At 38.6% G+C, this 26015-nt stretch overlaps 1 protein-coding gene across 2 annotated transcripts in view; it reads right to left on the minus strand.

Moving 5' to 3' along the window:
• Nucleotides 1-16421: 16421 nt before the first annotated feature.
• The window catches only part of tgfbr3 (transforming growth factor, beta receptor III), a 91230-nt gene continuing 81636 nt past the window's right edge, over nucleotides 16422-26015 (minus strand). Inside the window, exons 15-17 of one of the 2 annotated variants that reach the window (XM_060867804.1) lie at nucleotides 21930-21980; nucleotides 21316-21423; nucleotides 16422-17599 (exon numbers count right to left, since the gene is read on the minus strand). In XM_060867804.1, coding sequence (XP_060723787.1) covers nucleotides 17481-17599; nucleotides 21316-21423; nucleotides 21930-21980 — 278 coding nt within the window. In that variant the 3' untranslated portion in view covers nucleotides 16422-17480. The remainder of the gene's footprint in view (nucleotides 17600-21315; nucleotides 21424-21929; nucleotides 21981-26015) is intronic. The other variant, XM_060867805.1, reaches the window with a different exon arrangement.

Consider the following 26015-nt stretch of genomic DNA (forward strand, 5'->3'; position numbering starts at 1 on the left):
AATGTAAATGAAGCTGAAGTTATTCATTCCCATGTTAATTTTATATACAAACAAATCTTTCAAAAACTGGTTTACCTCAGAAATTAAATGTTTTAATTTATAACAAACTTAGGATTAGCTGAATAAACTCTTACACTCTAAGTTTATTACTCACTAATTAATCTGTAAGTAATTAAGCATTAAAACTAATAGGAAATACTAAGAGGTTAAAGTAAGCCAAGCATTACAACTTTGGGTGTTTCACCTGCTCAGTAGAATTGCCTTCATACTTTTCTATACATAGGACAGAATGTAAATTTCTAACCCTTGCTATTGATAGTTTTAAAGGAAACCACAGTGTTTCTTACAGATGAAATCAAGAGATTTTTCATTTTTATGTTTAACTAATGCAGAACTACAGAGAATCTGAAACTGAAATGGTAAATTGCATCTTTTTCTCACACTTTCTACCCCTGATAAAGTAAAGTTTAGACTTTGACTATGTATAAAGCACACCACAGACTGAAGGTAGAGTCTAAGCTTCTGTTTTTGAGATCAGAGAAAAGAGACAATTACTCCTCTGAGAGGCTTTAAGGTAACGTCTGTAAAGAATCCAACCATTACACCAACATGATCTAGTTCATTGCCTCCTCGTCCCCCTTATACCTTCTAATCCAAACACAGTGTTAACTCCCACTCCAGATATAATCTTTCAATCGCTTGCAAATTACGTTTCATCATAAAAATGTTATAGTCTCTTGTATATTTATTTGCTCTGCACAAGGTCCAGAAATAAGCCCTGGTGGCATGTAAGTACAAAGTAAATCAGCTTTAAGAGCTGATGATAGTGATTAATGCTAAACACTATGACAGTGCCACCATTAGAGAGATCCTGATGCTGCAAACATCAAAGTACTAGTGTTAACATATACAGATAGATTTAATGTGTGTTAATTACCGGATACATAAACCAAAACCAATATGGCATCAGTGAATAGTGTAACATCAGACATAAGTGTAAATGCAGACTTGTCTAATAATCTTTTATAACCCAGCATGATGGTCATAAAGAATTAGAAGATATTTGGAACATTTTAATGTGGACACTAAAGTACATGATTAGAATCAATCTAAAATTGTGGCAGTTTTTCTGCATTCATATTCCATGAACATTGGGCATAAAATGGTAATGCATCCTGGATAGAACAACTTGTGCATAGAAGAGAACCAGGTATACAGACAGTCAGAATTAAACTGGGGACCCTGTAGGTGTAAGGCAGCAATGTTATCCATTCTACCACAATATCTCTACAGGTAACTGATGTATATGTCTTAAAGTGTTAAGTATGAAACTGGTTCGATCAAAATGATGTCACACTTGCAAATTTAACAATAACCCAATTCCTGTGAAAAGCTACAAAGATACTGCAGGTATTGTTGCTGAGTTCTGGATACTGTGCATGTGTGTGTGGACTTCTATTCATGTTCTCCAATGGTCCACGTGGGTTTCCCCAATTTCTCTCTTTTTAACAAAGATAAATTGCCCTAGTTATGAATCAGTGTGTGAATAATGCCATTTAATGGACTGGCATCCTATCCAGAGTATTCCCACCAAAGTGAGTTACAAAGTTAAAAAGGTTAGGGGTTTTGGTAGTTTTAGTATTTTGCCCTCTCTTGATTTAAATTCATTTAACTGTTTTCATGAAATCTGATTTGCTTAGTTACAAAAGAAATCAGCCTTATGTGTCAGGACTCATTTGTTTACTCAAAAACTTTTGTTTTTCCTTTTTGTGTTCACGTGTCTGCCCCGACCTTGTCTCTTCCTTCCCCGCCTCTGCACACCTGTCCCTCATGTGTCTGATAATTATTAGTACTATTTAGTATAGCCGTGTTGCCTTGTGCAGCGCGGAATCCTTTGTTTTGTCTTATTGTCTTCGGCTTGTCGTCTGATGTCGTGTCTGTGTTTTATGTTTTTTAGTTATTAAACCTGTTTTTCTTTTAAGCTATCTTGCATTTGGGTCTTTTATCCCCGTGTTTCGGACATTAAGTCTCACAATTCCTCACATAAAAGACATTGAAGGTGAATTTAAAAGTAATCTGAAATAACTGGCAGTTTAATGTTTACATACAACCTTTTTCCAGATGGCAGGAGGGTGAAGAGTTTGTGTGAGGGGTCTGTGGGGTCATCCACAATCTGTTGGCTGTGCGGATGCAGCGTATGGTGTAAGTGTCCATGATAGGGAAGGGAAGGGAGACCCCAATGATCTTCTCAGCTGTCCTCACTATCCGCTGCAGGGTCTTGCGATCCGAGATGGTGCAGTTCCCAAACCAGACTGTGATGCAGCTGCTCAGAATGCTCTCAATGGTCCCTCTGTAAAAAGTAGTCAGGATGGGGGAAGGGAGATGTGTCTTTCTCAGGCTTCTTATATAAGTAGAGACGCTGCTGGGCTTTCTTGGTGATGGAGCTAGTGTTGATTGACCTGGTGAAGTTCTCCGCTAGATGAACACCAAGAAATTTGATGCTCTTGACGATCTCTACAGATGATCCGTCGATGTTCAGTGGAGAGTAGTCGCTCTGTGCTCTCCTGAAGTCAACAACCATCTCTTTAGTTTTATCAACATTCAGAGACAGGTTGTTGGCTCTACACCAGGTAGTTAGCTGTTGCATGAGACCCACCACGGTCGTGTCATAGGCGAATGGTACTTCATAATATGGTACGACCTGTGCATTGCTGCAGAGTCGTGAGTCAGCAAGGTAAACAGCAATGAACAAAGCATGCAGCCTTGAGGGGCTCCAGTGTTCAGTGTGGTGGTGTTGGAGATGCTGTTCACGATCCGGACTGACTGAGGTCTCCCAGTCAGGAAGTCCAGGATCCAGGTGCAGAGGGAGGTGTTCAGTCCCAGCAGGCTCAGCTTCCCAATCAGGTGCTGAGGGATGATTGTATTGAATGTTGAACTAAAGTCTATGAACAGCATTCATACATAAGTGTCTTTATTGTCCAGGTGTGTGCGGGCTAAATGAAGGGCTGTGGCAATGGTATCGTCCGTGGAGCGGTTTGGACGATATGTGAACTGTAGGGTGCCAAGTGAGGGTGGTAACTGGGTCTTGATGTGCCTCATGACAAGCTTCTCAAAGCACTTCATAACGATGGGTGTTATATAGACAGAGTACCTGATCATAGGGGGAGGGATGGTCTTCCTTGCCATTACGTTGTTCTGCGCCTCAAACCAAGCATATAAGTCGTTCAGCACATCTGGGAGGGAGGCACTGCTATCACAGGCAGGTGAAGCTGTCTTGTAATTTGTGATCGCCTGTATGCCCTGCCACATGCGCTGGGTGTCTCCACTGTCCTGGAAGTGGCTGTGGATTGTCTGGGCATGTGTAATCCACGCACTGGGCTTTGCCTCTCTGATGGCTCGGGACAGTTTGGCCCTTGTTGTTCTTAGGGCCGCCCTGTCCCCTGTTCTGAAGGCTCGGTCTCTAGTCTTCAGCAGCGCACGCACATTAGCAGTCATCCACGGCTTCTGGTTGGAGGGTGTGGTGATGGTCTTGGAGATGGTTACGTCATCAATGCACTTGCCGGTGTAGCTGGTCACTGATGCCATGTACTCCTCCAAGTTAATGGTGTCGCTGTTGGTTGCAGCCTCCCTGAAGATGTTCCAGTCAGTGAACTCAAAGCAGTCCTGAAGAGCAGAGGTGGCTCATGCTGACCAGGTTTTCACCTGCTTCAGAAACTGTTTAGAGTCTGACGAGTGGTATGCTGGAATTAGCATAACAGAGATGTGGTCTTAGTAGCCAAGGTGTGGGCGGGGCTCCAAGATCCAGCGTGTTTTCACCTCTCGTCGCAAAGTCCACATACTGGTGGAATTTAGGGAGCACTGACTTGAGATTTGCATGATTGAAATCTCCGGCGATGATAAACAGTCTTTCGGGGTGAACATTCTGCAGCTCGCTAATAGCCCCGCATAGCTCACATAGTGCCTCTTTAGCACTGGGGGGGATGTAAACTCCGACAATGAAAACCGTGGTGAATTCCTATGGTAAATAAAATGGACTTCATCTAACAGTCACAAACTCTTTATATTCTTTGCTCTTAATATTGAATCAAATTGTTTTTTTTCCTATTAAGTAATCTCCTTCATAACAATTCATAGCACACAGATACTAATCATTTTCTCCTTCAGGAGTGGATTAAAGACTGACTTAAAAGAAAGTTGTTTTTTAGCACTATTATCCAACATTTTTTTATCTTATGTGTAATAGCACCTCAGGAAATTCCAGTAAAACTTCTAAATAACCTTGTTCTTGGAATCAAAGTACTGTATTATTTGTTATAATAGCATCCGGTTGGTGAGAGAGAAATAACCTGAGCAGGAAAATGTGAAATCCAGACACTGAGGCTCAGGATACAGATTTTAAACAGTTCTCTTGATGAGGCTGTAGGTAGTGACAAAGCCTCCTTTTCTTCTCCGTGCTGTGCATCAATCAAACAACATGTTCGGCTGGCCCTAAGGTCTCACACACACAGCGAGTCTTTCTCACCCCACATTTCTCAAATTTTTAGCTTTGAACTCAATGCAGCCTCTGATCCCTGAGGAGGTAACACAAACACACAGAATAACTGACCCAGCTCCACCTTGAGCGGTCTGACCATGGGATACACTCTTCCAAGGAAGAATGGGAAAAGGTTAAAGCAGAGTCATAAGCCAGGCAGATGGGTTAGGCCTTTAAATGTTTTTTTAGAACATTTTCAAACTTCTGATGAATTTATTTTGTGTGATTTTCAGAAATAAAACTCAAAACACCTGCTGAATTACAGTGTTCTTACATCCTGTTCATGCATAGCTGAGCGTTTGAGTATATAAGAGTTGATACAAAAATCTCTCAATTGTCAATTGTATAGAAATAGAATGTGGCAAAAAATTATTGATTTCCAGTATTAGCTATTTAGACGGCAGAAAATGGTTTTCCGACTGCAGTTTAGCTTTGCAGTTTGCGTATTGTTAAACAATATCTAATCCTTAAATCTAAATCTAAAATCTAGCTGCCTGTTTTTGTTTCACTCTGGTGAAGAAAGGTGTCAGCTGAACGATTACTGTGATTGTAGTTCTCTTTCATCATCTCGTGTTCGAGATCCACCTATGGGAAGGGCATCCGTTCCTGACCTCTACAGAAGCATCCAATTGCACCAAGTCTGGCTTGACAGACAGGAGCGCGTGCCAAAGGCAGGTAAGGTAACGCCCCTTACTCGAGTGCATAATGCACCTGCACGCGCTACCTTTCCTCAGTTAACATTCGCTTCTTGCAACTTCTGCTCCTACCTCACAGCTCCCTGGTTTTTTGGACTGCACTTGCTGTCTTTAGGAGGACATATTGGCTGATCAGCCTCCGCCGGACATGCTCGTCCTCAGCCAGGTTAGCTTCGCGAGCCACCCACGCTCGCGCCCCCCCTTTTTTTCTGTGGGCTGCCCGCCTGCCTTTTTGCCTGATATCTCCGACTCTCAGCCAGGGTCGCTGTACAGGGTTTGTCTCTGATCCTCATAGCTCCCAGGTGGCCCAAGGAACCTTGGCTAGCGGAGATAATACCTCTGCTATATGTGGAGCCTTGGCCCCCTCCTGTTGCGCACGGACCTCCTGGCCAAAGCAAACAGGGAAATCTTTCACCCTCACCCAGACAGGGTGGCTCTCTGGGCCTGGCCCGTGAGAGGGTGAATTTAAACACTATGGGGCTTCCCCCGCATGTTATTGCCACTATTCAGAATGCCAGGGCCTCTTCCACATGTTCGCTCTATGATTGCAAATGGCGTGTGTTTGAGGAGTGGTGTGAGGAGCGCCAGCTCGTTTCGTATCTGTGCTCTGTCGCTGATATTCTGGGTTTTTTGCAGGACCTTATCGATCGTGGCAGAACCTTTTCAACGATTAAGATCTACTTGGCAGCTATCGCTGCGTGTCACGCCGGTTTCGGCTACACTACGGTGGGACAGCACCCCCTTATCCGTAGATTTATGAAGGACGCGCACCGCTCCTTGCCAGTCACCAGAAGTGTGGTCCCGGATAGGGATCTCTCCATGGTGCTGGAGGTGCTGGCCCAACAGCCTTTTGAGCCCCTGGGGGGTATCTCCCTCAAGCTGCTGTCGTTCAAGACGGCTCTGCTCCTGGCTTTGGCTTCCGCCAAACGTGTCAGTGATTTACATGCGCTCTCGGTTCATTCCTCGTGCACCAAATTCTCGCTCTGTAGAGATAAGGTTTTGCTTAGGGGGCACGCTTAGGTAAGGCTGTAGGGGGCACGGTGGCTTAGTGGTTAGCACGTTCGCCTCACACCTCCAGGGTCGGGGTTCGATTCCCGCCTCCACCTTGTGTGTGTGTGTGTGGAGTTTGCATTTTCTCCCCGTGCCTCTGGGGTTTCCTCCGGGTACTCCGGTTTCCTCCCCCAGTCCAAAGACATGCATGGTAGGTTGATTGGCATCTCTGGAAAATTGTCCTTAGTGTGTGATTGCGTGAGTGAATGAGTGTGTGTGTGTGCCCTGCGATGGGTTGGCACTCCGTCCAGGGTGTATCCTGCCTTGATGCCCAATGACGCCTGAGATAGGCACAGGCTCCCCGTGACCTGAGGTAGTTCGGATAAGCGGTAGAAAATGAATGAATGAATGAATGAATGAATGTTAAGTCTGTGCATACTATGTTCTAAAATATAGCAAATTGTTATACAACATAAAATAATTAAAATAATTAAATTAATAATAATATAATATAATATAATATAATATAATATAATATAATATAATAATAATTGGCATACCGTATGCACTAAATGTGCTGTGTTTATAGAACAAACTAAAAATAAATTCAAGCTACATTCAGGCTAAATTAAAAAAAGTAAAATATGTATATAAAAGTGTCCAAACCTGAGTGCTTTAAATAATTTCTAATTATGGTTAGTGGATGGTTAGTGGATTTAGTTTTACCTATGATGAAGATGAAATCATGCAAATCATCATTGGCCAGTAGAATTCCCATAAATTCTGTGTGAGTTCAGTATGTTCTGGCATTAAGCACAGCCTTAACTATCTGCTTTCTCTTTTAACTGATTGACTTTGCATTCACTGGCCTGTGTGTGTTTGTGTGTGTGTGTGTGTGTGTGTGTGATTCTGTGATGGCATGGAAGTGGGTACATCATCTGGTAGTGTTTAGGGCCTGATGGAGAAAGCAGGGATGGGGAAACATTGTTCAAATGGATCCAGAGGTCCAGACACGCAACTGAGCTTCACCACTGAATAAAAAACCATAATGATGGTTTGGTCTTCCTGGAACATCTGGCCTGTGTTTCTGGCAAAGACTATCAGGTTGGCAGTGGATGTGTAAGTCAAAATAAGCTCAAGTTTTAATGGATGAATTTCAAACGAGGCTATAAACATTTAACTCAAAAAATATATTACTAAAGTTCAGAACAGAAAACTGGACAAAAAATGATGCCAGGACTCATTAGATTTCTTAGACTCATCTTCCAGAGTGACATATAAAGCATATTTCTGATTTGTTACAGCCTGAGAAGAAAGATCAGGTATCTGATCTGAAGATATCTGAAGAAGAATTCAGTCCATTAGGTAGGTAGGTAGGTGCAAGCTTAACAAGCTCATCCTCGATAGATAGATAGATAGATAGATAGATAGATAGATAGATAGATAGATAGATAGATAGATAGATAGATAGATAGATAGATAGATGGTTAGTTAGTTGGTTAGTTAGTTAGTTAGTTAGTTAGTTAGTAAACATAAGCTCAAAACAGAAAACTGAAAAAACTATGACAGGACTCATTAGATGTCTGAGACCCCAGAGTGATATCTAAAGATTATTTCTTATGATTGATCTTATGATTTGTTACAGCTTGAGAAAAAAGATAGATATAAACAGGTCTCTTTTTTTGGTTGATCACATTTATTGGCTACAATTTATGCTCAGAATCACTAGCTAGCGACACATTAGGACTTCAGAGGTAACAATATGACAGGCTATACTGGAGATTTAATGCAAAAAGAGAAAAAGCAGGGTAGATATCTATTCTCATGAGAAAATGTCATTGTCCAGCAGTTACTAGGATTTTATTTTAAGGTTTTCCATTTAGACACTGTTAACATGGCAAGATTCATTAATGGTGGGTCATGCTATAAATGATTAAATAACTAATTTATGCCATCCCTGTGCACTGTGCCATTTACTTAAAATGTATAAGCATGTCTCACACAGATCATAAGTTCTGTTGTTCCTATCCCTATCTGAAAGGATTTCCCATCTGCAACACTGCTGCACTGTAACTGTAATCTATGATGGAGTGTACACTAACTGATCATCACAGCTGTCCAGATCAAGGTTGTTTGCGATGCATTCAGGAGAACTAATCTTTTAAACTTTTAGCTTTTCACCAAAAAAGGCATCACCATTTGAGAACCAGTTAGACTTGTGAATTGTATATTTTGTTTCTGATTATTAGAGTGTCAGCCTAAACAAAGCTTGCAGACTTGATAATGACCCTCTTCAAAGATCTAAACAAAAGGGATGAGAATAACGGCTTCTCCGCTCACTCTCGGGAGGAGTGTTTGGACTGCGTTAGTTACACGGTAAGTGTTGAAGGGGCCAAAGGATTCAGACCTACACATACTTTTCCAACTGTGAACGCAGTTCGTCCATAATCCACAATGTACAATTAATCTGTCAAAGAACAATCTTCTAAGTTGGCCAGCTTCTCTTCCTCACGGTCATGTGTATCCATGTCATTAACTTTTTTTCTTCTCTACATAAAAGATACTGGCATCATGATAATTTCCAGTTGATGACTGTTTCTACATAATAAATCATGCACATGCTATAATACATACAGTAGATGTATTCATGTGTATATACACTCACCGGCCACTTTATTAGGTACACATGTCCAACTGCTCGTTAACAAAAATTTCGAATCAGCCAATCACATGGCAGCAACTCAGTGCATTTAGGCATGTAGACATGGTCAAGACGATCTGCTGCAGTTCAAACCGAGCATCAGAATGGGGACGAAAGGCGATTTAAGTGACTTTGAACGTGGCATGGTTGTTGGAGCCAGACGGGCTGGTCTGAGTATTTCAGAAACTGCTGATCTACTGGGATTTTCACGCACAACCATCTCTAGGGTTTACAGAGAATGGTCCGAAAAATATCCAGTGAGCGTCAGTTCTGTGGGCGCAAATGCCTTGTTGATGCCAGAGGTCAGAGGAGAATGGCCAGACTGGTTCGAGCTGATAGAAAGGCAACAGTAACTCAAATAACCACTCGTTACAACCGAGGTATGCAGAAGAGCATCTCTGAACGCACAACACGTCGAACCTTGAGGCGGATGGGCTACAGCAGCAGAAGACCATACCGGTACTAGTAAGGTGTACCCAATAAAGTGGCCGGTGAGTGTATGTGCTGTAATTGTGTAGACATTTACATCCCAGTGCTGCACTCTCTCCAGTGGCATCTGTGTCTATTTTATTCCAATTAAGTGTCCACAAGAATATTATTTTCCTCATTTGCAGGATGTCGCAATTGTGGTTTTGCAACATTTGGTTCTCATTTAGGACTCATAGTTTTGTTTTCATGGTAACAAGGTTGCTGCTGAGCTTGTGTGGCATACGGGTGGAGTTCTTTTGAAATGTTTTATACATGAGCTTTAAATGTTCAGTCTATAATTATTAACTGAAACTGTAACTCTGTGTTTTTAAATTATATTTCTTTTGTATCCTTTAAATGATTTGCTGTTAAGTCTTTACAATACTGGTTAATAACTCAATAACTCAGGTAACAACTCTATATTAACACCTTACTACCGAATACTGGGTACATAAAGATAAAATAAGATAAAACATAATGTAAGATAAAACAATACAAATAAAAATAACTGTTTGTTAATTCATTCTGAACTTACAAAGTTTTGTTTATATCCTGGACATCTACTAGCTAGGTATGTCCTAAGTATTGTTAGCATGTGTTAACCTTTAGGATTAACTCAAAAGGAAAGACACAGTAAGACTTCTGTCATTTTCTAACATATACAAATAACTCATTCTGAAATATTTGGAAAAGATCACACAAAGACAATAGAAGGAAGACAGAATATTGGAGTATTTTTGTAATTATGATAATTGATTATTTAGTGTTGAATTATTCTTCCTGCATAAAAGAATGATGGGGAGGAAAGACATTTATTCTACTAGACTCTAATGTTTTAGTAAGTCTTATTTGTAGGCCAGTGTGCACATTAGGTCACGCTGGCCTGTATAAAACCTCAAAGAGAGCTCAGAAGACACAATTGTGAATATGGGGTGTGTTGACCTCTTCCTCCTCTAAGTACAGCTTTTTATTTATCTTATAATAAACGTCGTTACTGTAGTTATTGATGTGTTAGAGGAGTTATTTTCATCAGCTGGCACTGTAGCTCTTCAGTACGAAGGTAGGACAGCATCTGAGCATCTAATCAGAAATGAACAGACAGCTATTACTCCACGATGATAATTATTACATAGGTCATAATGAGCTATCAGACAACCATTATTCTATGATTATTTAATAATAAAATATCCAGAATTGATGTGGAAGTATAGCATAGAATAGTTGTAACAAGTATTTATTAGTATGTGTGTATTGCTGTGGTTGCCATTATGAGCTGTGTGGATTTCAGTGCTGGGCTCCGTGCACACTGTTTACCATTTATAAAGGTTCAGACCCTCTTCCTCCTGCACACAATATTTCTGCATCTAGCACCACCATGCCACAAGCAAAACGGAGTAAGAGACTCAGCACAACTGAATCTGCTATATTGAAACTGGCAGCCATATTGCATGAAATAAATTTAAATGCCCAATGGCAAAATGTGGCATCATAGCAATATAGCTAATAATAGCCTGTCAAGTGTTGGGTGTTGGGTTTTTAAGGCCATTTAAACCAAACTAACCAGATTTCTGACACCATCAAATATCTGGCTGTGATACACTATTATAACAAACTGACATCGAGTTGCAGCTCCTGCTGCGTAAAGTCTGAGTGAATGTATAAAAAGTTAACATTTCATTAAACAAGAAGTGAGTAAGCAATTATTACAAAATACTTGTTTATTAACATTAAAGTACAGTATATTAAGATACAAGTTATGCAGTTCTATAGGTATATTAGAGAGTACACAATTATTAAACTGCATTAATTACAATTTGGGGTTTTAGGTTATATTTAATTGCAAATGTTTTTCAAGTTATATTGCTGAAAAAAGTGTTGTTAGAGATTTGTTAGTAAATGTAAACCAACTTATCACTGAAGATATCTTTTCAATATATAATTATGGTTGTTATAACAGCTTGACCCAGCTTGGAGCTTCATAACATCAGTCAGCAATGTCCTATCTAGGTATGGAGACTTTATTAAGGCATTAATAAGATGTTAACCTGATATCTATAAGCTTTTTTTTACTCGTTAGCTACATTAATCATGTACCAAACTACAGATACAAACAGTCTGGACTGACAGATTAGATGAAGTAAGGGGGAAATTGTGAAATGTAATTTTTGGCCAAAAAGCTTTACCTTAACTCCCATGATCTATCAGAAATCAGGCAGTAAACCATTTTTTTCTCTTGTGACAGCATCCACCTACACAAATAAGCAGCGTATGAGTAAGTCAATACTGTGGAATATTGTTAAGTTGACTCTATTGCTTAATAATACTGAAAAACAGCAATTCTCCAGACACCCTGTGTTAACGTTAAACTTGTGCAATACTTCAAACCTGCCAGTTTTGTGTTTTAATGGCCAGGATCCCTCATATCGTCACTCCTACTAAACAATGACCGTACAAAGGAAAAACAATCTTTGGAAAAAGTATTTGAAACACAGCACTTTTATTCCTCTGTGATCTAATCATCTGGCTTATTTCAAATGGGAAGAAATAACAAGAGACAATACACAACAAAAGTAGTTTAAGTGAGACAGTTTCTCTGGCACACACTCTCAAGCGGATCGAAACTGAGACCCAGTGACGTAAGCCGCTGAGGTTAACGGCAGTTTTGGGCTCTGGTAGAGGTGATATCATTGAGATCTACCCCATGGTGGTTAGAGTATGTGTTGGTCAGCTTAAAAATTAAAGATGAAGTCACCAGGAGATTGATCCAGCTCTCCCGTAGCGACTTCCTTTTTTTCTCTCTCTCTCTCTCCTCTCTGTCAAAACTACATGAATGAAATATGACCTGTGTCAAGGCCAAGGACATTTACACAAATCTCACTTTAGCCCACATGTAGTCATTTGGCCTAAACATATTTGGTGTCTGCACTTTTCCATCCAGGAAGGCCAAGAAGATCAGTTTATCACTGTGGCAAATGGCATGCCGAGCTTTATTGACCAAAACTTTATAAGACCGAAACTTACATCTTCTAACACGCAGCACATTGGGGACAGTAGTATTGCTGTCTCTAGTTCTTTTGCTGAATTAGTTCCATTATGAGCTTGATGTATTGTCTGTGTGCCTGAGTTTCACAATGAATGAAAATCACACCTGATGTGTAAGCATTGTTCTACGATGTACTTTTGTCCCATTTTTTGATGACAGCGTGATTCAATGTGCCGGATAAAAGCAAGTGTATTTCAGACAATAAACAAGTCATCATAATTTAATGTCATTGTGTGATGACTTGCAGATTCAGATGCAATGAAGATGATGATCAACTTCTTACTTCTTACTGTTTATCTACGTTAACCTCTGGTGCAAAACTGAAGACCAAACATGTCTTGGGTGATGAACTACATTTGGAGTATGTGTAGATTATATTTTTGCCAAAACTTTTCCTTTAATAAAATGCTTAGTTTACATTGCCTCAAAGAAAATACTGTGTTGTGCATGTGGTCGTAAAGCTTAATGTCCTCATGGCTCACATCCCGTAACAACCGCGCCCTAGAAATGGCCGAACGACTGTACACCTTCAGAGCCAATGCTAATACAGTATTAATGTGTGTCATCCAGAGTCAATGTCTAACACCACCATGGCAGCTTATGATATGCAATATGGAACATTTATTGTAGCTGGAAATATGAATGGATTTGAATATGGATATGAAAAATCACAGCCAAAAACCTCTGAATGTTACACCATATAGGGATAGTTTGTTCTGACAGATGCACAAAACATGTTGAGTTTAGATTATATGACTTTATTTTAGATATATTTATATATATATATATATACACACACATACACAGAACATTTAGAGAGCATGCGTATTTACAGCACAGTTTATTTACAGACAAAAGTTTCACATACGATCAGACAGCCAACAGACGGACCTGATTTGTCAACAGAGCGGCTTTAAGTGTGTTTTAGTTCACATTAACATTTACTAAATTTAATGTATGACAATAAACATCCAGCTTTTAGTGATTCTTAAAATGCATATGTATTGGAGAACAGCACACAGAGCTATTCCAACTCAATAAGGTATGCATGCACCCACACACACACGCACACACATGCACACACACGCACACACACATACACACACGCACACATACACGCACACATACTGTACACACACAAATTTGAGGTAGATATAACAGCAAACATACAGACAAATACAAGCATATGCACATGCATCTGGCCTTCTAGGAAAGTGTGCTTTTGTCTTTTTGTCTTGACTACAGTGGAGTATGCATTTTAAATAATTTGCAACTTCACAAATGTACATGACAGCATTGTTGTTTAGGGAATTAATTTATGGCAACAGTTCTAAACAAGCAGAACAGTAAGTATCACAATTTAAAAACAGAGACAAAAAATGCAGTTAGAACAATCAGAATATTAAAAAAAAAGGTTTACAAAAACATTTCTCCTTTATCATCCCTTTGTTCTCATTGAGAGGATTTTTGTTTGGCATTTTTTTTTGCTTCTAACATTTGCCATATTTTTTTATGAATGCAAATGTTTTAATAGATGCCATGCACTAAAATGCTTGACAAAAGGACCTTTGCCTCAGCGAGCCACAATATTTTACCCAACAATTACTTGGGGGTGACTGTTTAATTCATTTATTTTTTAATTAAGTTTGGTTAATATTTGTTAATAGTACTCCACTCATGTTGTCTGAGACACAATAATCTCTATAGTTTTAGGCAACGTGACAAAAACTCCTTTACATGTGCACACTCACGTCCAACAAATAAGTATAGAGTTTACATGAAATCATGTGCTCGTTTGTTGTACAAAAAAGTTTATCACCCAAAATTGCTACACACAGGAAACACCTTCCAACAGGGAATAAAAAAAAAAGGACACAAAGTTGTCAGCTTATCAAATAAATCTACTACACAAGTGCACTCTGCAATTGTAATTACAGACTGTAGTTTGTCTGTATCATGTGTCAGCCTCCATTGATCTTTCTTGCCTACCATGTCAAACACACCACTGTACTGTAGGCCCATGACTGATCAGATATGATTTGGGTAGTGGATTAATTTCAGCACAGCAGGTAATGTAATAAACCGTGTCATTTAACATTGTCCCATATCCTTGTATCTACAGAAATAAGCTGAAAAGAATTCACAGTATATGATTCAAATCATAGTTTGGCTCTAGGTCTTAAGTTTTCTCAAAAATATACTTTTATACACAAATATATTTATCTATATATTTTCATACTCTGCTCTGTTTTGAAGACATCTATACAAGTTAACATGCACTTGAAAGCTTTAAAATAAAATACATTCTATAGATTCTGCAGCACGTGACACAATTATGAGATACACAAAGTTCTATGAAGCTTCACATGTGAAGATAATACACTGCATGCTGGGTACAAAGCAAACCAAGCCAAACCAGCTCCCCTCATTCCTCAAATTATTTCATCATTTTGGGATCTGATTTTAAGGCATATTTTAAATGGCAACATTCATGTTCGTTTGTGACGGTGGGAATCGCTTTGGCTTCACTTTGTACTGACACCTACCAAAAATGACATAAAAACAAGCACTGTATGGCACAAACGAAAAGGAAATATACAATAACACATACGGTAATAAGATGTTAGTTGGAATGTTAGTATAAATTCTTTCTCTGTATGTGAACAGATTATTTAAATGCTTGGGGCAGTTAGAGATTAGTAGATTAATGGTGCAGAAACCTAATATGTCTCAAAAAGGAACTTGTTACATTTCCTTTTCAGCTGAAGTATTGCTTTAGGTCTCCAGAACAAGTCTTTAAGCATTTTTTTCTCTAACTACAGTAAAAATTCATGACACCTGATCATCATAAATATTCTGTATGTGGTTCTGCCCAAAACCTTTGCCATAATTTTAGGACACATTTGTCTTGAATGTCTTTGAACGATGTAGAATTACCGTTTCCCTTCACTGGATCGAAGAGGCCCAAACCTGTTCAGAATGGCAATGCTCTCGTGTACAAAGCGAGGTCAATTAAGTATCCTGCATAGAGCCCTAACACCTTTGGGATGAACTGCACCCCAGACCTCCTTATCCAACATCAGTGTTTGATCTCACTAATGCTCTTGTGGCTAAATCAACACAAAATCTGGTGAAAAGTGTTTACCAGAGTGGAGGTTATTATAACAAGCAAAACAGGACCCAATCAACAAGCACATATGGATGTGATGTTAAGGTGTCCACAAACCTTTGGGTAGAGAGTGTGCGTGCATGCATGCATGCATAAATGCATACAATGCTGTATGAGTGAATACAACACTGGGCATCTGATCTGGAAGTGTTAAATCTGTTTCCAATACTGGAGACCTTTCTGATGAATTGCCTTTAAATTTCTTATAGTTACATTTCTACAAAAAAATGCACATTGCATGCTGTACACAAAAAAATCTAATATAGCCATGAGAGAGATAATATAATCTGTTAATAAACTACTCTCTCATTCTGAATGGTCAGACAGAGGATTTCTGTAATAAATCAATGAATTATGACGTCTAAGCTGCTGCTTCTCCTTATTCATGTGGCTCCTCTTGATATCTTCACTATGTAAAGCTCTTATTGAAAGACGCTTTAACATAGTTTGTAATAATACATACTGGTTAATGAACATCTATTAAAAGTTGCTGTATTGTTTAGGCCAAATCATTGTGTACAGCTGTGACACATTTACATTAATAAATAAATAATTCTTTAAATGATTTCTTTATAAGGAATCATCTATATACTAATATTAAAAACACATACTGTAGTATTAAGTAGTAAGCTTGGCTTAAACTTTAGATAGCATTAGGATTAGATCATTGCATAATATCAGCATTGTAAAATTCTTTATAGACATTTTATATACAAAAATATAATTAGATTTATATATATATATATATATATATATATTTATATATATATATATATATATATATTTTTTTTTTACAATATATCTATAGATAAGTTTTTTATCTGATAAAACCTTTATCAAAACATTTACACTCACAAGCCATTAGTGCTGTAATAATGCAACACAATTAAAATAAGACCTAAAATACAAGAATCAGGAAATTATTATAATCGGCTTTGCCTCAACCAATAAAGTGTAAAAAACATATCAATATTCAATGTTATTAAGCGGTAAGTTGAAAGAAAAAACAATTTCTTTACTAATTTAAATTCTGAAACCCAAATCTAGTTTTTTCTTCTAATAGATTCATGTATTTTAGGCCTGTTATTTTATTACGTGACCATACTGTAATACTGTATATAGTAACTATAATTTCATATATTATTAGATTAAGTGCTGGTTTGGCTGTTATGCTTTTATGACAGTTCTAATAAGTCTTACACAAGACATACAGCCTGTGGAACATAAAAATAAAACAAAAATAATAATAATAAAAAAAACATTTTTAGAGCTTTTTCCACTGGAACATAGAACATAGATGTCTAGTAAACGGATAAAATGCAGTAGTTTGTGTTAAATATGTGGTCTGTTTTTTCCCTTTAGAATTATTATTGCTGAACCAGACAGACATTGTATTAATTATGAATTGGCTGAAATCTTGACTGAAAAGAATTATGCTTGCTTTGGCACACCAAACATTGTGCAACCACACTCTCAGCATCAAACTCTCTCATCTTCCAGATGCTTCCACACGGTAAGAATAGAGTGCAGTAAACAAGCTTTGTTATCAACAGACATTTCCAACCATATATGGGAAAAATTAAATGTGGTGGTGTAGGTGGTTCTCATGCCTTGTTCCTCACCAGCATTTTTCATCTTTTATCTTAGGCTTTTGTTTCTGCTCCTTTTTCACATTCCCAACTATTTTAGGACGAAAGCCGAGCTGGTTACAAGATGCGATGTTCTACAAAATTCATTCAGTCCTTTACTCGCAGAAAGCATCCAAGATTGATGGTGTAGAAAAATGAATGTGATCAGAGACTCTTGCGATGACCTGCCAGGTCCACAGTGTGAGTGTGTGTGTGTGTGTGTGTGTGCTTGTGTGTGTGTGTTTGTGTATGCTACGCATTACTGCTGCTGGAGCATGGTGTGCTCTGAGTGCTGCCGATACTGTGAGCTGCACTGCTATTCTCTGAGGCAGGATGGGACCTGGGCACATTTTGCCTCACTGCCGAGTCACCTGGAGAAAAGGAGAGAGAGAGAGAGAGAGAGAGAGAGAGAGAGAGAGAATTGTAAGCTTGTTTCAGTATGGAGGGAATAAAAAATGACCGTCAGTCAATCAATACAGTTATCTAAAAGGAATGCACACCAAGTGGGTGGCCTGAAGAAGTGTTATTATTTTTGTATTATGGTCTGGACTGTGTTATTCCACTTATACCACAGCCATTTGCTGTGATTTATTTGTTTACTTTATTTAAATGATTTATTTGTTTTACATTTATTTAAATGCTTGTTTACTTTATTAATAAACAACAAATCCTGCATTTTTAATAGTTTATTGTTAGATGTAATGCTTTTATCACTTATGTTATAGCGCCTCTCTCTCTCTCTTTCTCTCTCTCTCTCAAACGGCTCTGTCATAACTGTGACACCAGAGACTCCTTCCATACACGCTATAAAGTAAATGTCTCCTACCATAAGCACTGATTATATGTACTATATCTATTACCTTGTTGAACAACACTGTTTATTATTAGTGTTGGATTATTTGGTGCATCTGCTGTACAAGTCCTTGTGTATGAGCTGTTACTATAGAAACAATACTACATTAGAAGGAGGCATTAATATTAACCTGTCATTCATGTTACAGCTGGAGCATCTGTCTGAGCCGAGCTGTTATACATATATATCACACACCTTCGGACTGATTCTGACTTCAAATATTTACTGCTCTATTGTTTGTCAATTGTGTGTCAACAACAATTATTTAAAATCAGACACCAGATGACTGATCATACAGTATCTGAGTCAATCCTGCATTTGTCTTGATACTGCATTTGAGCTGACTTCAAGTTTGAGCCAACTGTATGACCAAAGAAACATAGACTGAAGAGAACCGACAGTGTGCGTCTGCATATATTTTAGCTTTGGGCTCAGCACACACCAAAACTTGCTCCCTGTGTGTGTGTTTGTTTTGGGGGTGCAGGGGTTTGTGCAATGCTTTAAATCTTGGTTGGGGATCTTGGTTGGAGGGAGGGAGAGTGAGAGACTGAGAGAGAAACAATAACTTAAAATGGAAGAAAAAGTGATTGGATTTGTAACTACAGCAGTTTTGTTATGTGTGTGCGTGTGTGTGTGTGTGTGCATGTGTGTGTGTGTGTGCATGTGTGTGTGTGTGTGTGCGCGACTGGTCTCCCCATTGCTAAACCCACAATAGGTCTGCTTCTCCCTTTTTAGGCCCCATTGCCACTGATGTCTGCCAGAAAAGTTCCCACAAACAGCCCTGCTCCTCCCTCCCCTAGCCTACAGAGTTAACCAGATCCTCTTCCTCCTCACCACTCATCTTTTCATCTTCCTCTTCTCTGCACACCTTTTCTTCCTTGGCAGACACCCTTATCCAAAACGATTAACATTTATCTCATTTTATACAAATGAGCATTTGAGGATTAAAGGCCTTGCTTAGGGGCCCAGCGGTGGCAGCTTGTCAGTCCTGGGATTTGAACTCACATCATTCCAATCCAATAGTAGTCCAATGCCTTAACCACTGAGCTACCACACATCCCCACATCTTCCTCCTTTACTTACATCATCTTTCCTTCCTCTGCACCTCTAACAACCTCTTCTCTGGCTCCTCACCTCACCTCTCCCCTTAATAACCAAATATGATTCTTTCTACATTATTTTCCTTAAAAGAATGTCTCTCAGTCTCTCTGATGTGTGTAAAGTTGCTTAAACTTGTTGTAAGCAGCGTTCAACTCCAGTGTTCAACAGCAGCACTAAACTGTTACATATAACTTCTTGAATAGTGGAAAAAAGAGCTTTCACAAAAGGATGTATGTTACATATAAACACAGGTATTCCAGTTAGCGCTGAAGTGTGTTCATATCTTATAAAAGCAGGATCACTAATCATTAATGAGACCTCAGTGGTTAAGATTCTATACTAATCGTTAGACGGCTGTGATTTTATGTCCTACAACACACATTAAATAAAAAATGAACAATAAACTACTTCTGTGGAACATTATGTACTTGTCATTTTGGGTTAAACAGATTCTTTAACCCTGAAATACTCCACTCTGTGCTCCGTGCTGAGGATTCTGCCTCGCTCGAAAGTCACGTTGGATAAAAGCAGCTGCCAAATAAATAAATGTAAATATAGATTAAATGGAAAGACAGCTGTATACATAAAGTATGTAGAAATAGAGCAGTGAAAGAAACCAAGTGAGATGCTTTGACTTTACAAGATTTATATGGCATTTGGTTGATTCTTGCCTCTAGAGGAAAGAACATCACCTTATTTTTGCTCATGTTTTAGTCATCTTCAAAATAACTGCAATATTTTAGGCCGCTCTCAAAACCGTATAACATCGGGATTTAATGTTTATGTCCCAAACAAATCCTTTTAAGGAAATTCCAGCCAGATGAGGCAACAGCTGGATATGTGAGAAGTTAAACTGGGTATATTGATTACTATGTTGATTATGTTACATAATTGTTTTACGTTATTAGAAAAACTTTTCTACAGATGGCTTGAACCACTGGACCTGGCAACGCAGGAAGTGTGACCAAGTTGGTTCCAAATAAGAAGCATTACATACTCTGTGGGTTTTTTCACAGGATTTGGCTAACTTTTTAAATACAATTGTGTGTGTGTGCATGTGTGCTGTGTGTGTATGTGTGTTTGTGTGTGTGTACAAGATACAAGAAAATATTAGGAGCTTTCTTAATACTGAACTGTTTACAAAATGTATTTTATTTATTCTATAAATGCATGTGAGGTTTGGGAGGGAAACATTTAATTTTCACATCTATACAAAGAAATCTGCTCTATATTCTGCCAGAAATCAAATTATACCTGTTTCCATCAGAACAAAAAACCTAAAGATTTAAGACAAATAGTGTCTCTAGCGGAATCTAATAAGCATAAAATAACATGATAGATAGCGATTCAACTATTCCAACACAAACTATGGTATAAAGATAATCTTAAAGCTATTATTCAATAACCTAAGAAGTGTCACTATAGTACAAAGAATAAAAAATAATCAATTCTCTTGATTTCTGTTGCCTCATATTTCGAAAGCTGAATTGATGACAGAATAAACTTAAAGCAAACTTTTTTTTTTGACATTTCTGCATTCTGGTAGTCAAGTTAAATGACATTTGAGGAGTGGAATTTTATCTGTGTTTTGCCTGATTTGTATTTTTATGCACCAGAGCAACTTTGAAACAAGATGGAAACAGAGCTGATGAGATTTTCTGAAATTGTGCAGCTTATCTGTCCAAAAGGGATTGAGGGTGAGAAAGCTGGCCAGGGGTAAAACATTGGCATCCAGCATAGTTTGTGTGTGTGGGTGTGTGTGTGTACATGTTTTCCTGTGAGGCCTAAACAGACCTTCTAAGCAGATGAGGGGAATTCCATTCCCAGTTCTATTGTACCCAGAATATCCCAGAATGACTTTTGGACCATTAATGCCCACCTCCTATGTCCAAGTTTCAGCTAATAAACAGGAAGTAGTTACATCAGAGCAAGGCTTATGTTATTGTTATTATTCTGTCAGCACTAGGTAGCTTTTTCCATGATCAGAATGAGAACCTTTCCCCATTTCCTGTTTTGACAGGATGATAACCTTATGTAGCATTCTATTAGAAACACTGGAACAGTGAAAGTCCGTGTGTCAGGTGTGTGAGTGTGTGAGAGCTCTGATGCAGAAACACTGATGATGACTCTCACCTGTGTGGGAATAGATGAACCAGAGCGCGCCAGTAAGCAGAGCTCCTATGACAAAGGCTGCAAAGGCGATGCCCACCACTGTCGGAGTGTCCAGTATGTACGTGTGAGCTATGAGAAAAGAATTAATGTAGCATGTCAAACACAAATAATCATTAAAGTTAATGAACATTAAAAATATGAATCACCTGTAAAAACATTTCAGGAATGCTTGAAGATTACAAAACATGCAGGAATGGTCAATTTAAGTGTTTTTCCATGTATTTATCTCATGCTTAATATTTAAAACTGCAGACAACTCAAGCTTTAGCCATGGGAAATCAGTATTTTACTTAATGTTTAAAAGGGGTACTTTATTATTTTAAGAGTTTAAAATTTAACGGCATCTGATTGACAATATGCTTTGAAGCAGTCTCATGTGAATCAAGCTGAGCTCTGATTCATTTCTACTACCGTTGTTGTTGCTTGTAGACATGGACTGTCCATTTTCTTTATTCTCTATTTTTGTGATGTTTTTTATTCTGTTTTGGCCACTGTAGTGTTTTACACTTTTTTCTAGGCCTTTCTACAATGACAAAACCATTCTCAAACCAATCTACTGTAGAACAAGAACTTACACTCAAGTTGATTGCTTTTCGGAAACCATATGGGCTTGTGGGTTATAGGATCTGACAATAAAAAGAGAACCCAAAGCTGGTTAAAAACACAAGAATACACAACCCATTTAAAATCAAAACAGATAATAACAAATTGAATGAAATAGCGAGAGTGAGCTTCACTCTCATCACAGCAGATGGCACAAATTCCTCTCAAAAGTCACATGTGGTTTGGATCTGAGCCCACAGGAACCTGCAGAGATATAAGAGCTGGCAGAAGCTCCTCATTCCACAAACAGGCCAAACCCCTGAGCGACTCCTCTGCCTGGCGATCCGGGCGGATGGGTTTCAGGCCTCTAATTAGCTCTAATGATCTCCGATCAAGCTGCACAATAGTTCCTGTGTAGCTGCGGGCATCAGGGTCACACTGGCACAGTGACAGAAACTGGGCACAAAGGCAGCTATTCTGGGAGGAACACCTTTCAGTTTTCATCTGTTATGAAGGCCGATGACAGACTGTCAATGGGAAACTCACAGTGAAGGGACACACACACACACACACACACACACACACACACACACACACACCCTATCTTCTCTGGCTTCTAATGTGGAAACGTAGTGCCATATCATTAGTGCTCCTGATCATATATGATTTGTGAGGACAAGCAGAGGGAGTAATAAAGTCCAGAGGATATCTCACTAAATACAAAGAGCATAAAAAAAAAACAAATACCAGGCACTGCTACACATTCTACACATGCAATACACTGAAACAATTGAAGAAATCCCAGAATGACCTAATGAAATTTTTTGGAATGCTTCATAAAGGCAGGGAACACAGAAAGCTAAATGATGAGTAGCTCCCTGAGAAACTGTCAGCTCTCCAGACAAGCACAGAGGTCTATTCACTCCTCCAAACATTTAAACTCCCAGCTCTGTTCCACCTAGCAGCTCTAATAAAGACATGAGCTGAGGGGATTGGCCCATGCAACTCAGGACTCGGTCAGTGTTCCTGACCCAGAGTTTAAACACTTTCTTTCTGTTCTCTCCTCCACCTTTTGTGGTCAGTTTGGATCTCAGTGGAGAAAGAAGGGAGGAGAATGACAAGTGAGGCCATGTGTATATGTCTGTATTCTAGCCCTTTTCTTTGCTAAATATTTGCTAAACACTCCCACACAACATTGCATTACACACAGTGAATTGTTTTTGAACTAAGTGACTTATAAAATTGCTGTGTTTTCTACATATTTTCTGGTATAACATGCTCTCTCCTAAATTGTTTGCTTATAAATGTGTTGTTTTGATGTCTTTGTACTGCCTCTGAAATGGCTTTTCAGAGAAGTCAAATGATGAAGCCTAGTTTAGTTTTTGTCCTGTTGACATACTGTTCAACATAATGTTAATCATAGTTTAGTTCTGCACAAGTCTCCCAAGCTGAAGTCACTACGATTTTAAAATCGAACTGTCAGGCCTGAAAAGATGCACATGGAAATACAGAGAAAAGTTTAATGCTTAGAAGATTTTGTTTGTTTTCATCGTTGGATTTTCAATGTTATATTAAATTAAAAATGTGGGCAGTAAACCATCATGACTGGTAGAGTCTACCAAAAGAATGCTAAGCATTACTTTATTGCAAATATGAAAGACTTTCACTCACCCACTACTTTATAAGTAACACAAAGAGACCTGCTCATTCATGCAGAACTCAAATTAGCCAGTCATGTCATACAGAGACAGGTTTCAATTTTCAGTGAATCCAGTTAATAGGAAAAAATGGGATCTCAGTGAATATACAGTAAGTTGTTGGTGCCAGGTGGTCTGGTTTGTCTTACAGAAACTGCTGATCTCCTGGGCTTTTCATACACAAACAACATCCAGTTAGTGGTAGGTCTGCAGAGCACAACATTTTGTTGATGAGAGACGTCAGAGGAGAATAGCCTGCCGGGTTTAATACTGACACAAAGACAGCTGACAGAATCTGGGCAGTAGGAGACTGGCAGAACAGCGTTTGGTCTTTTCCCAATCATTGACTATCCAAGTTCTGTGAACCTGTGCTTACTGCAGCCACAGATTCCTGTTAAAAGGAGTTGAAGCTGATGTGGTAATCTGCTGGTGTATACCATTCACCTGACATGCTGTGTATACTGAGATGCATTTCTGCACACCAAAGCTGTACCTTTATTCTCCTCTGACCACAGCTGCATCATTCTCTGTAAAGCAGTCTCACTCAATTCAGCCTTCTAGACACCAAAGACTATACTATGGTTAAAGTCTCAGAGATCATATTATTTCCTCATGCTGATGTTTGATGTGAAAATTGACTAGACCTATAGGTAAGATCTTTACCTCTGACTGGATTATTTTATGTGTTGCGCTGCTGCCACATGCCGTATCTCATACAGCTTGCTAGAAGTGTTCTTGCTCAGAAAAATATTCGTACAATTAACTACACAAAGTGTAACAATATAATAACCATACGAGGGTTAAAATGGGCATCACCATTTTCATCACTGCTTCATATTTAGCAAAATATAAAGAGAGAAGATATCATGCAGCAGTACAAGCAGCATTTGGTCAGCATGCCCAAATGGTGCTCTTTGATTTCTAGATCAGCCTCCAGCATTGTGATACTATCCAGCACGAACCACTAGGCCTTTTCAAAAGGAGTCTGTTTTCTTTGCCATCCCTGTATAAGAGGTGTCTTTGTCTTCAAAGCAAAGCTCTGAGATTTTTTCATTACGCCTACATCATATGTGCATTTTTCTAGTCCTCACCAGGGAATGAGGGGTCACAACTCTGGCAAAATGAACATAATCCCTTCACTAGGAAAATGTTTTCTGCAAATGTTATACTGATTCTGACAGAATTTACCTTACAATTTAGCGTATACCAGGTGTGAAAGTGAGGAGTCTTTTAGAAAGTGCGTTCTGGTGTGTTTTGAACAAGATCCAGCTTATGCTCTGCTTACAGTAAACACAACCACACAAACAAAGATTGTAAGTCACTTAGAGATTCACTCAAGCATCATTTATCAACTAGACCTGACCGAGGTTAATTACCTCATTTATCGTCACCATGCCTCATTTATTATAGGCACCAAAAAGCATGATTAGCATGTTGAAATCTTCAGAAGTGCAATGAGTCAGAGTTGGCTCGCACTATGTGCACTCTAAAAGTACAGTGTAACTGGGCCAAGAGTGAAGAGCAGGCTGAAATCAGCCAGGCACAGATTACTGTAGGTCGTAATTACCAAGAGATTGAATTTAGCTCTGATCTGAATCTTTGATCAAACAGTATAATATTTGCAACGGGAGGGTGGATATGATTAACCAGTTAAGGGTTATCAGACAGTATTTAATTATCTATCACAAAAGAACTACCATTATCTCACATATGAGATATGAGACCTCCTGAAGACGACAGATTTTACACATTGCGATTTGTTCTTATCAAACATCCCATACTAAAAGTCTTTCCCAGAATAAAACACAACACACTTTAAGATCATGCTCACTACCTGATAATGAATCCTTAATCTCAGAACATGGGATCGTGCAAACTAATGCAATTTTGAACAAACTGTGTAGACAACAGTTCAATATTGATTTTCAGCCTTTGACACATGACATTATGACTGCATTTTCACACATGACAGCATTCATCTCGCACTGAAGAATCCATATACAGTAAGACCAGTATAAAGTGCTGATATCTTCAGCGATCTTCAGAACCCATGCATTAGCTGATCTAGCACACTTTGGAAATGTAACTGGATGTGCAATTTTACATTTTGTTTTTAAACCTAACCTTCAGTTAAAACATAATCCTAACTCTGTTAGATGCCAATTTAATAAATGCCAAGCCAAAAAAATACTATTAAATGCTGTATTCATTAAGAATGATGTATTATGCAATAATTATTAATGCTGTGACTCCCAGTGCTTACATGGAAAAATTGGTGAAGTAGTCATTACATATGGATGAAATTTAAAAATAATTGACATCAACTCATTAACAAAAAGTGAGGTGGAAGTTTTACAAGGGAGGGATGATATCTGGCATTTGTTATAATGACAAACTGGGGAAAAATACATGGCTGTCATC

Source organism: Tachysurus vachellii, chromosome 4 (genome assembly GCF_030014155.1).
Source record: "Tachysurus vachellii isolate PV-2020 chromosome 4, HZAU_Pvac_v1, whole genome shotgun sequence".
NCBI classification, from domain to species: domain Eukaryota; kingdom Metazoa; phylum Chordata; class Actinopteri; order Siluriformes; family Bagridae; genus Tachysurus; species Tachysurus vachellii.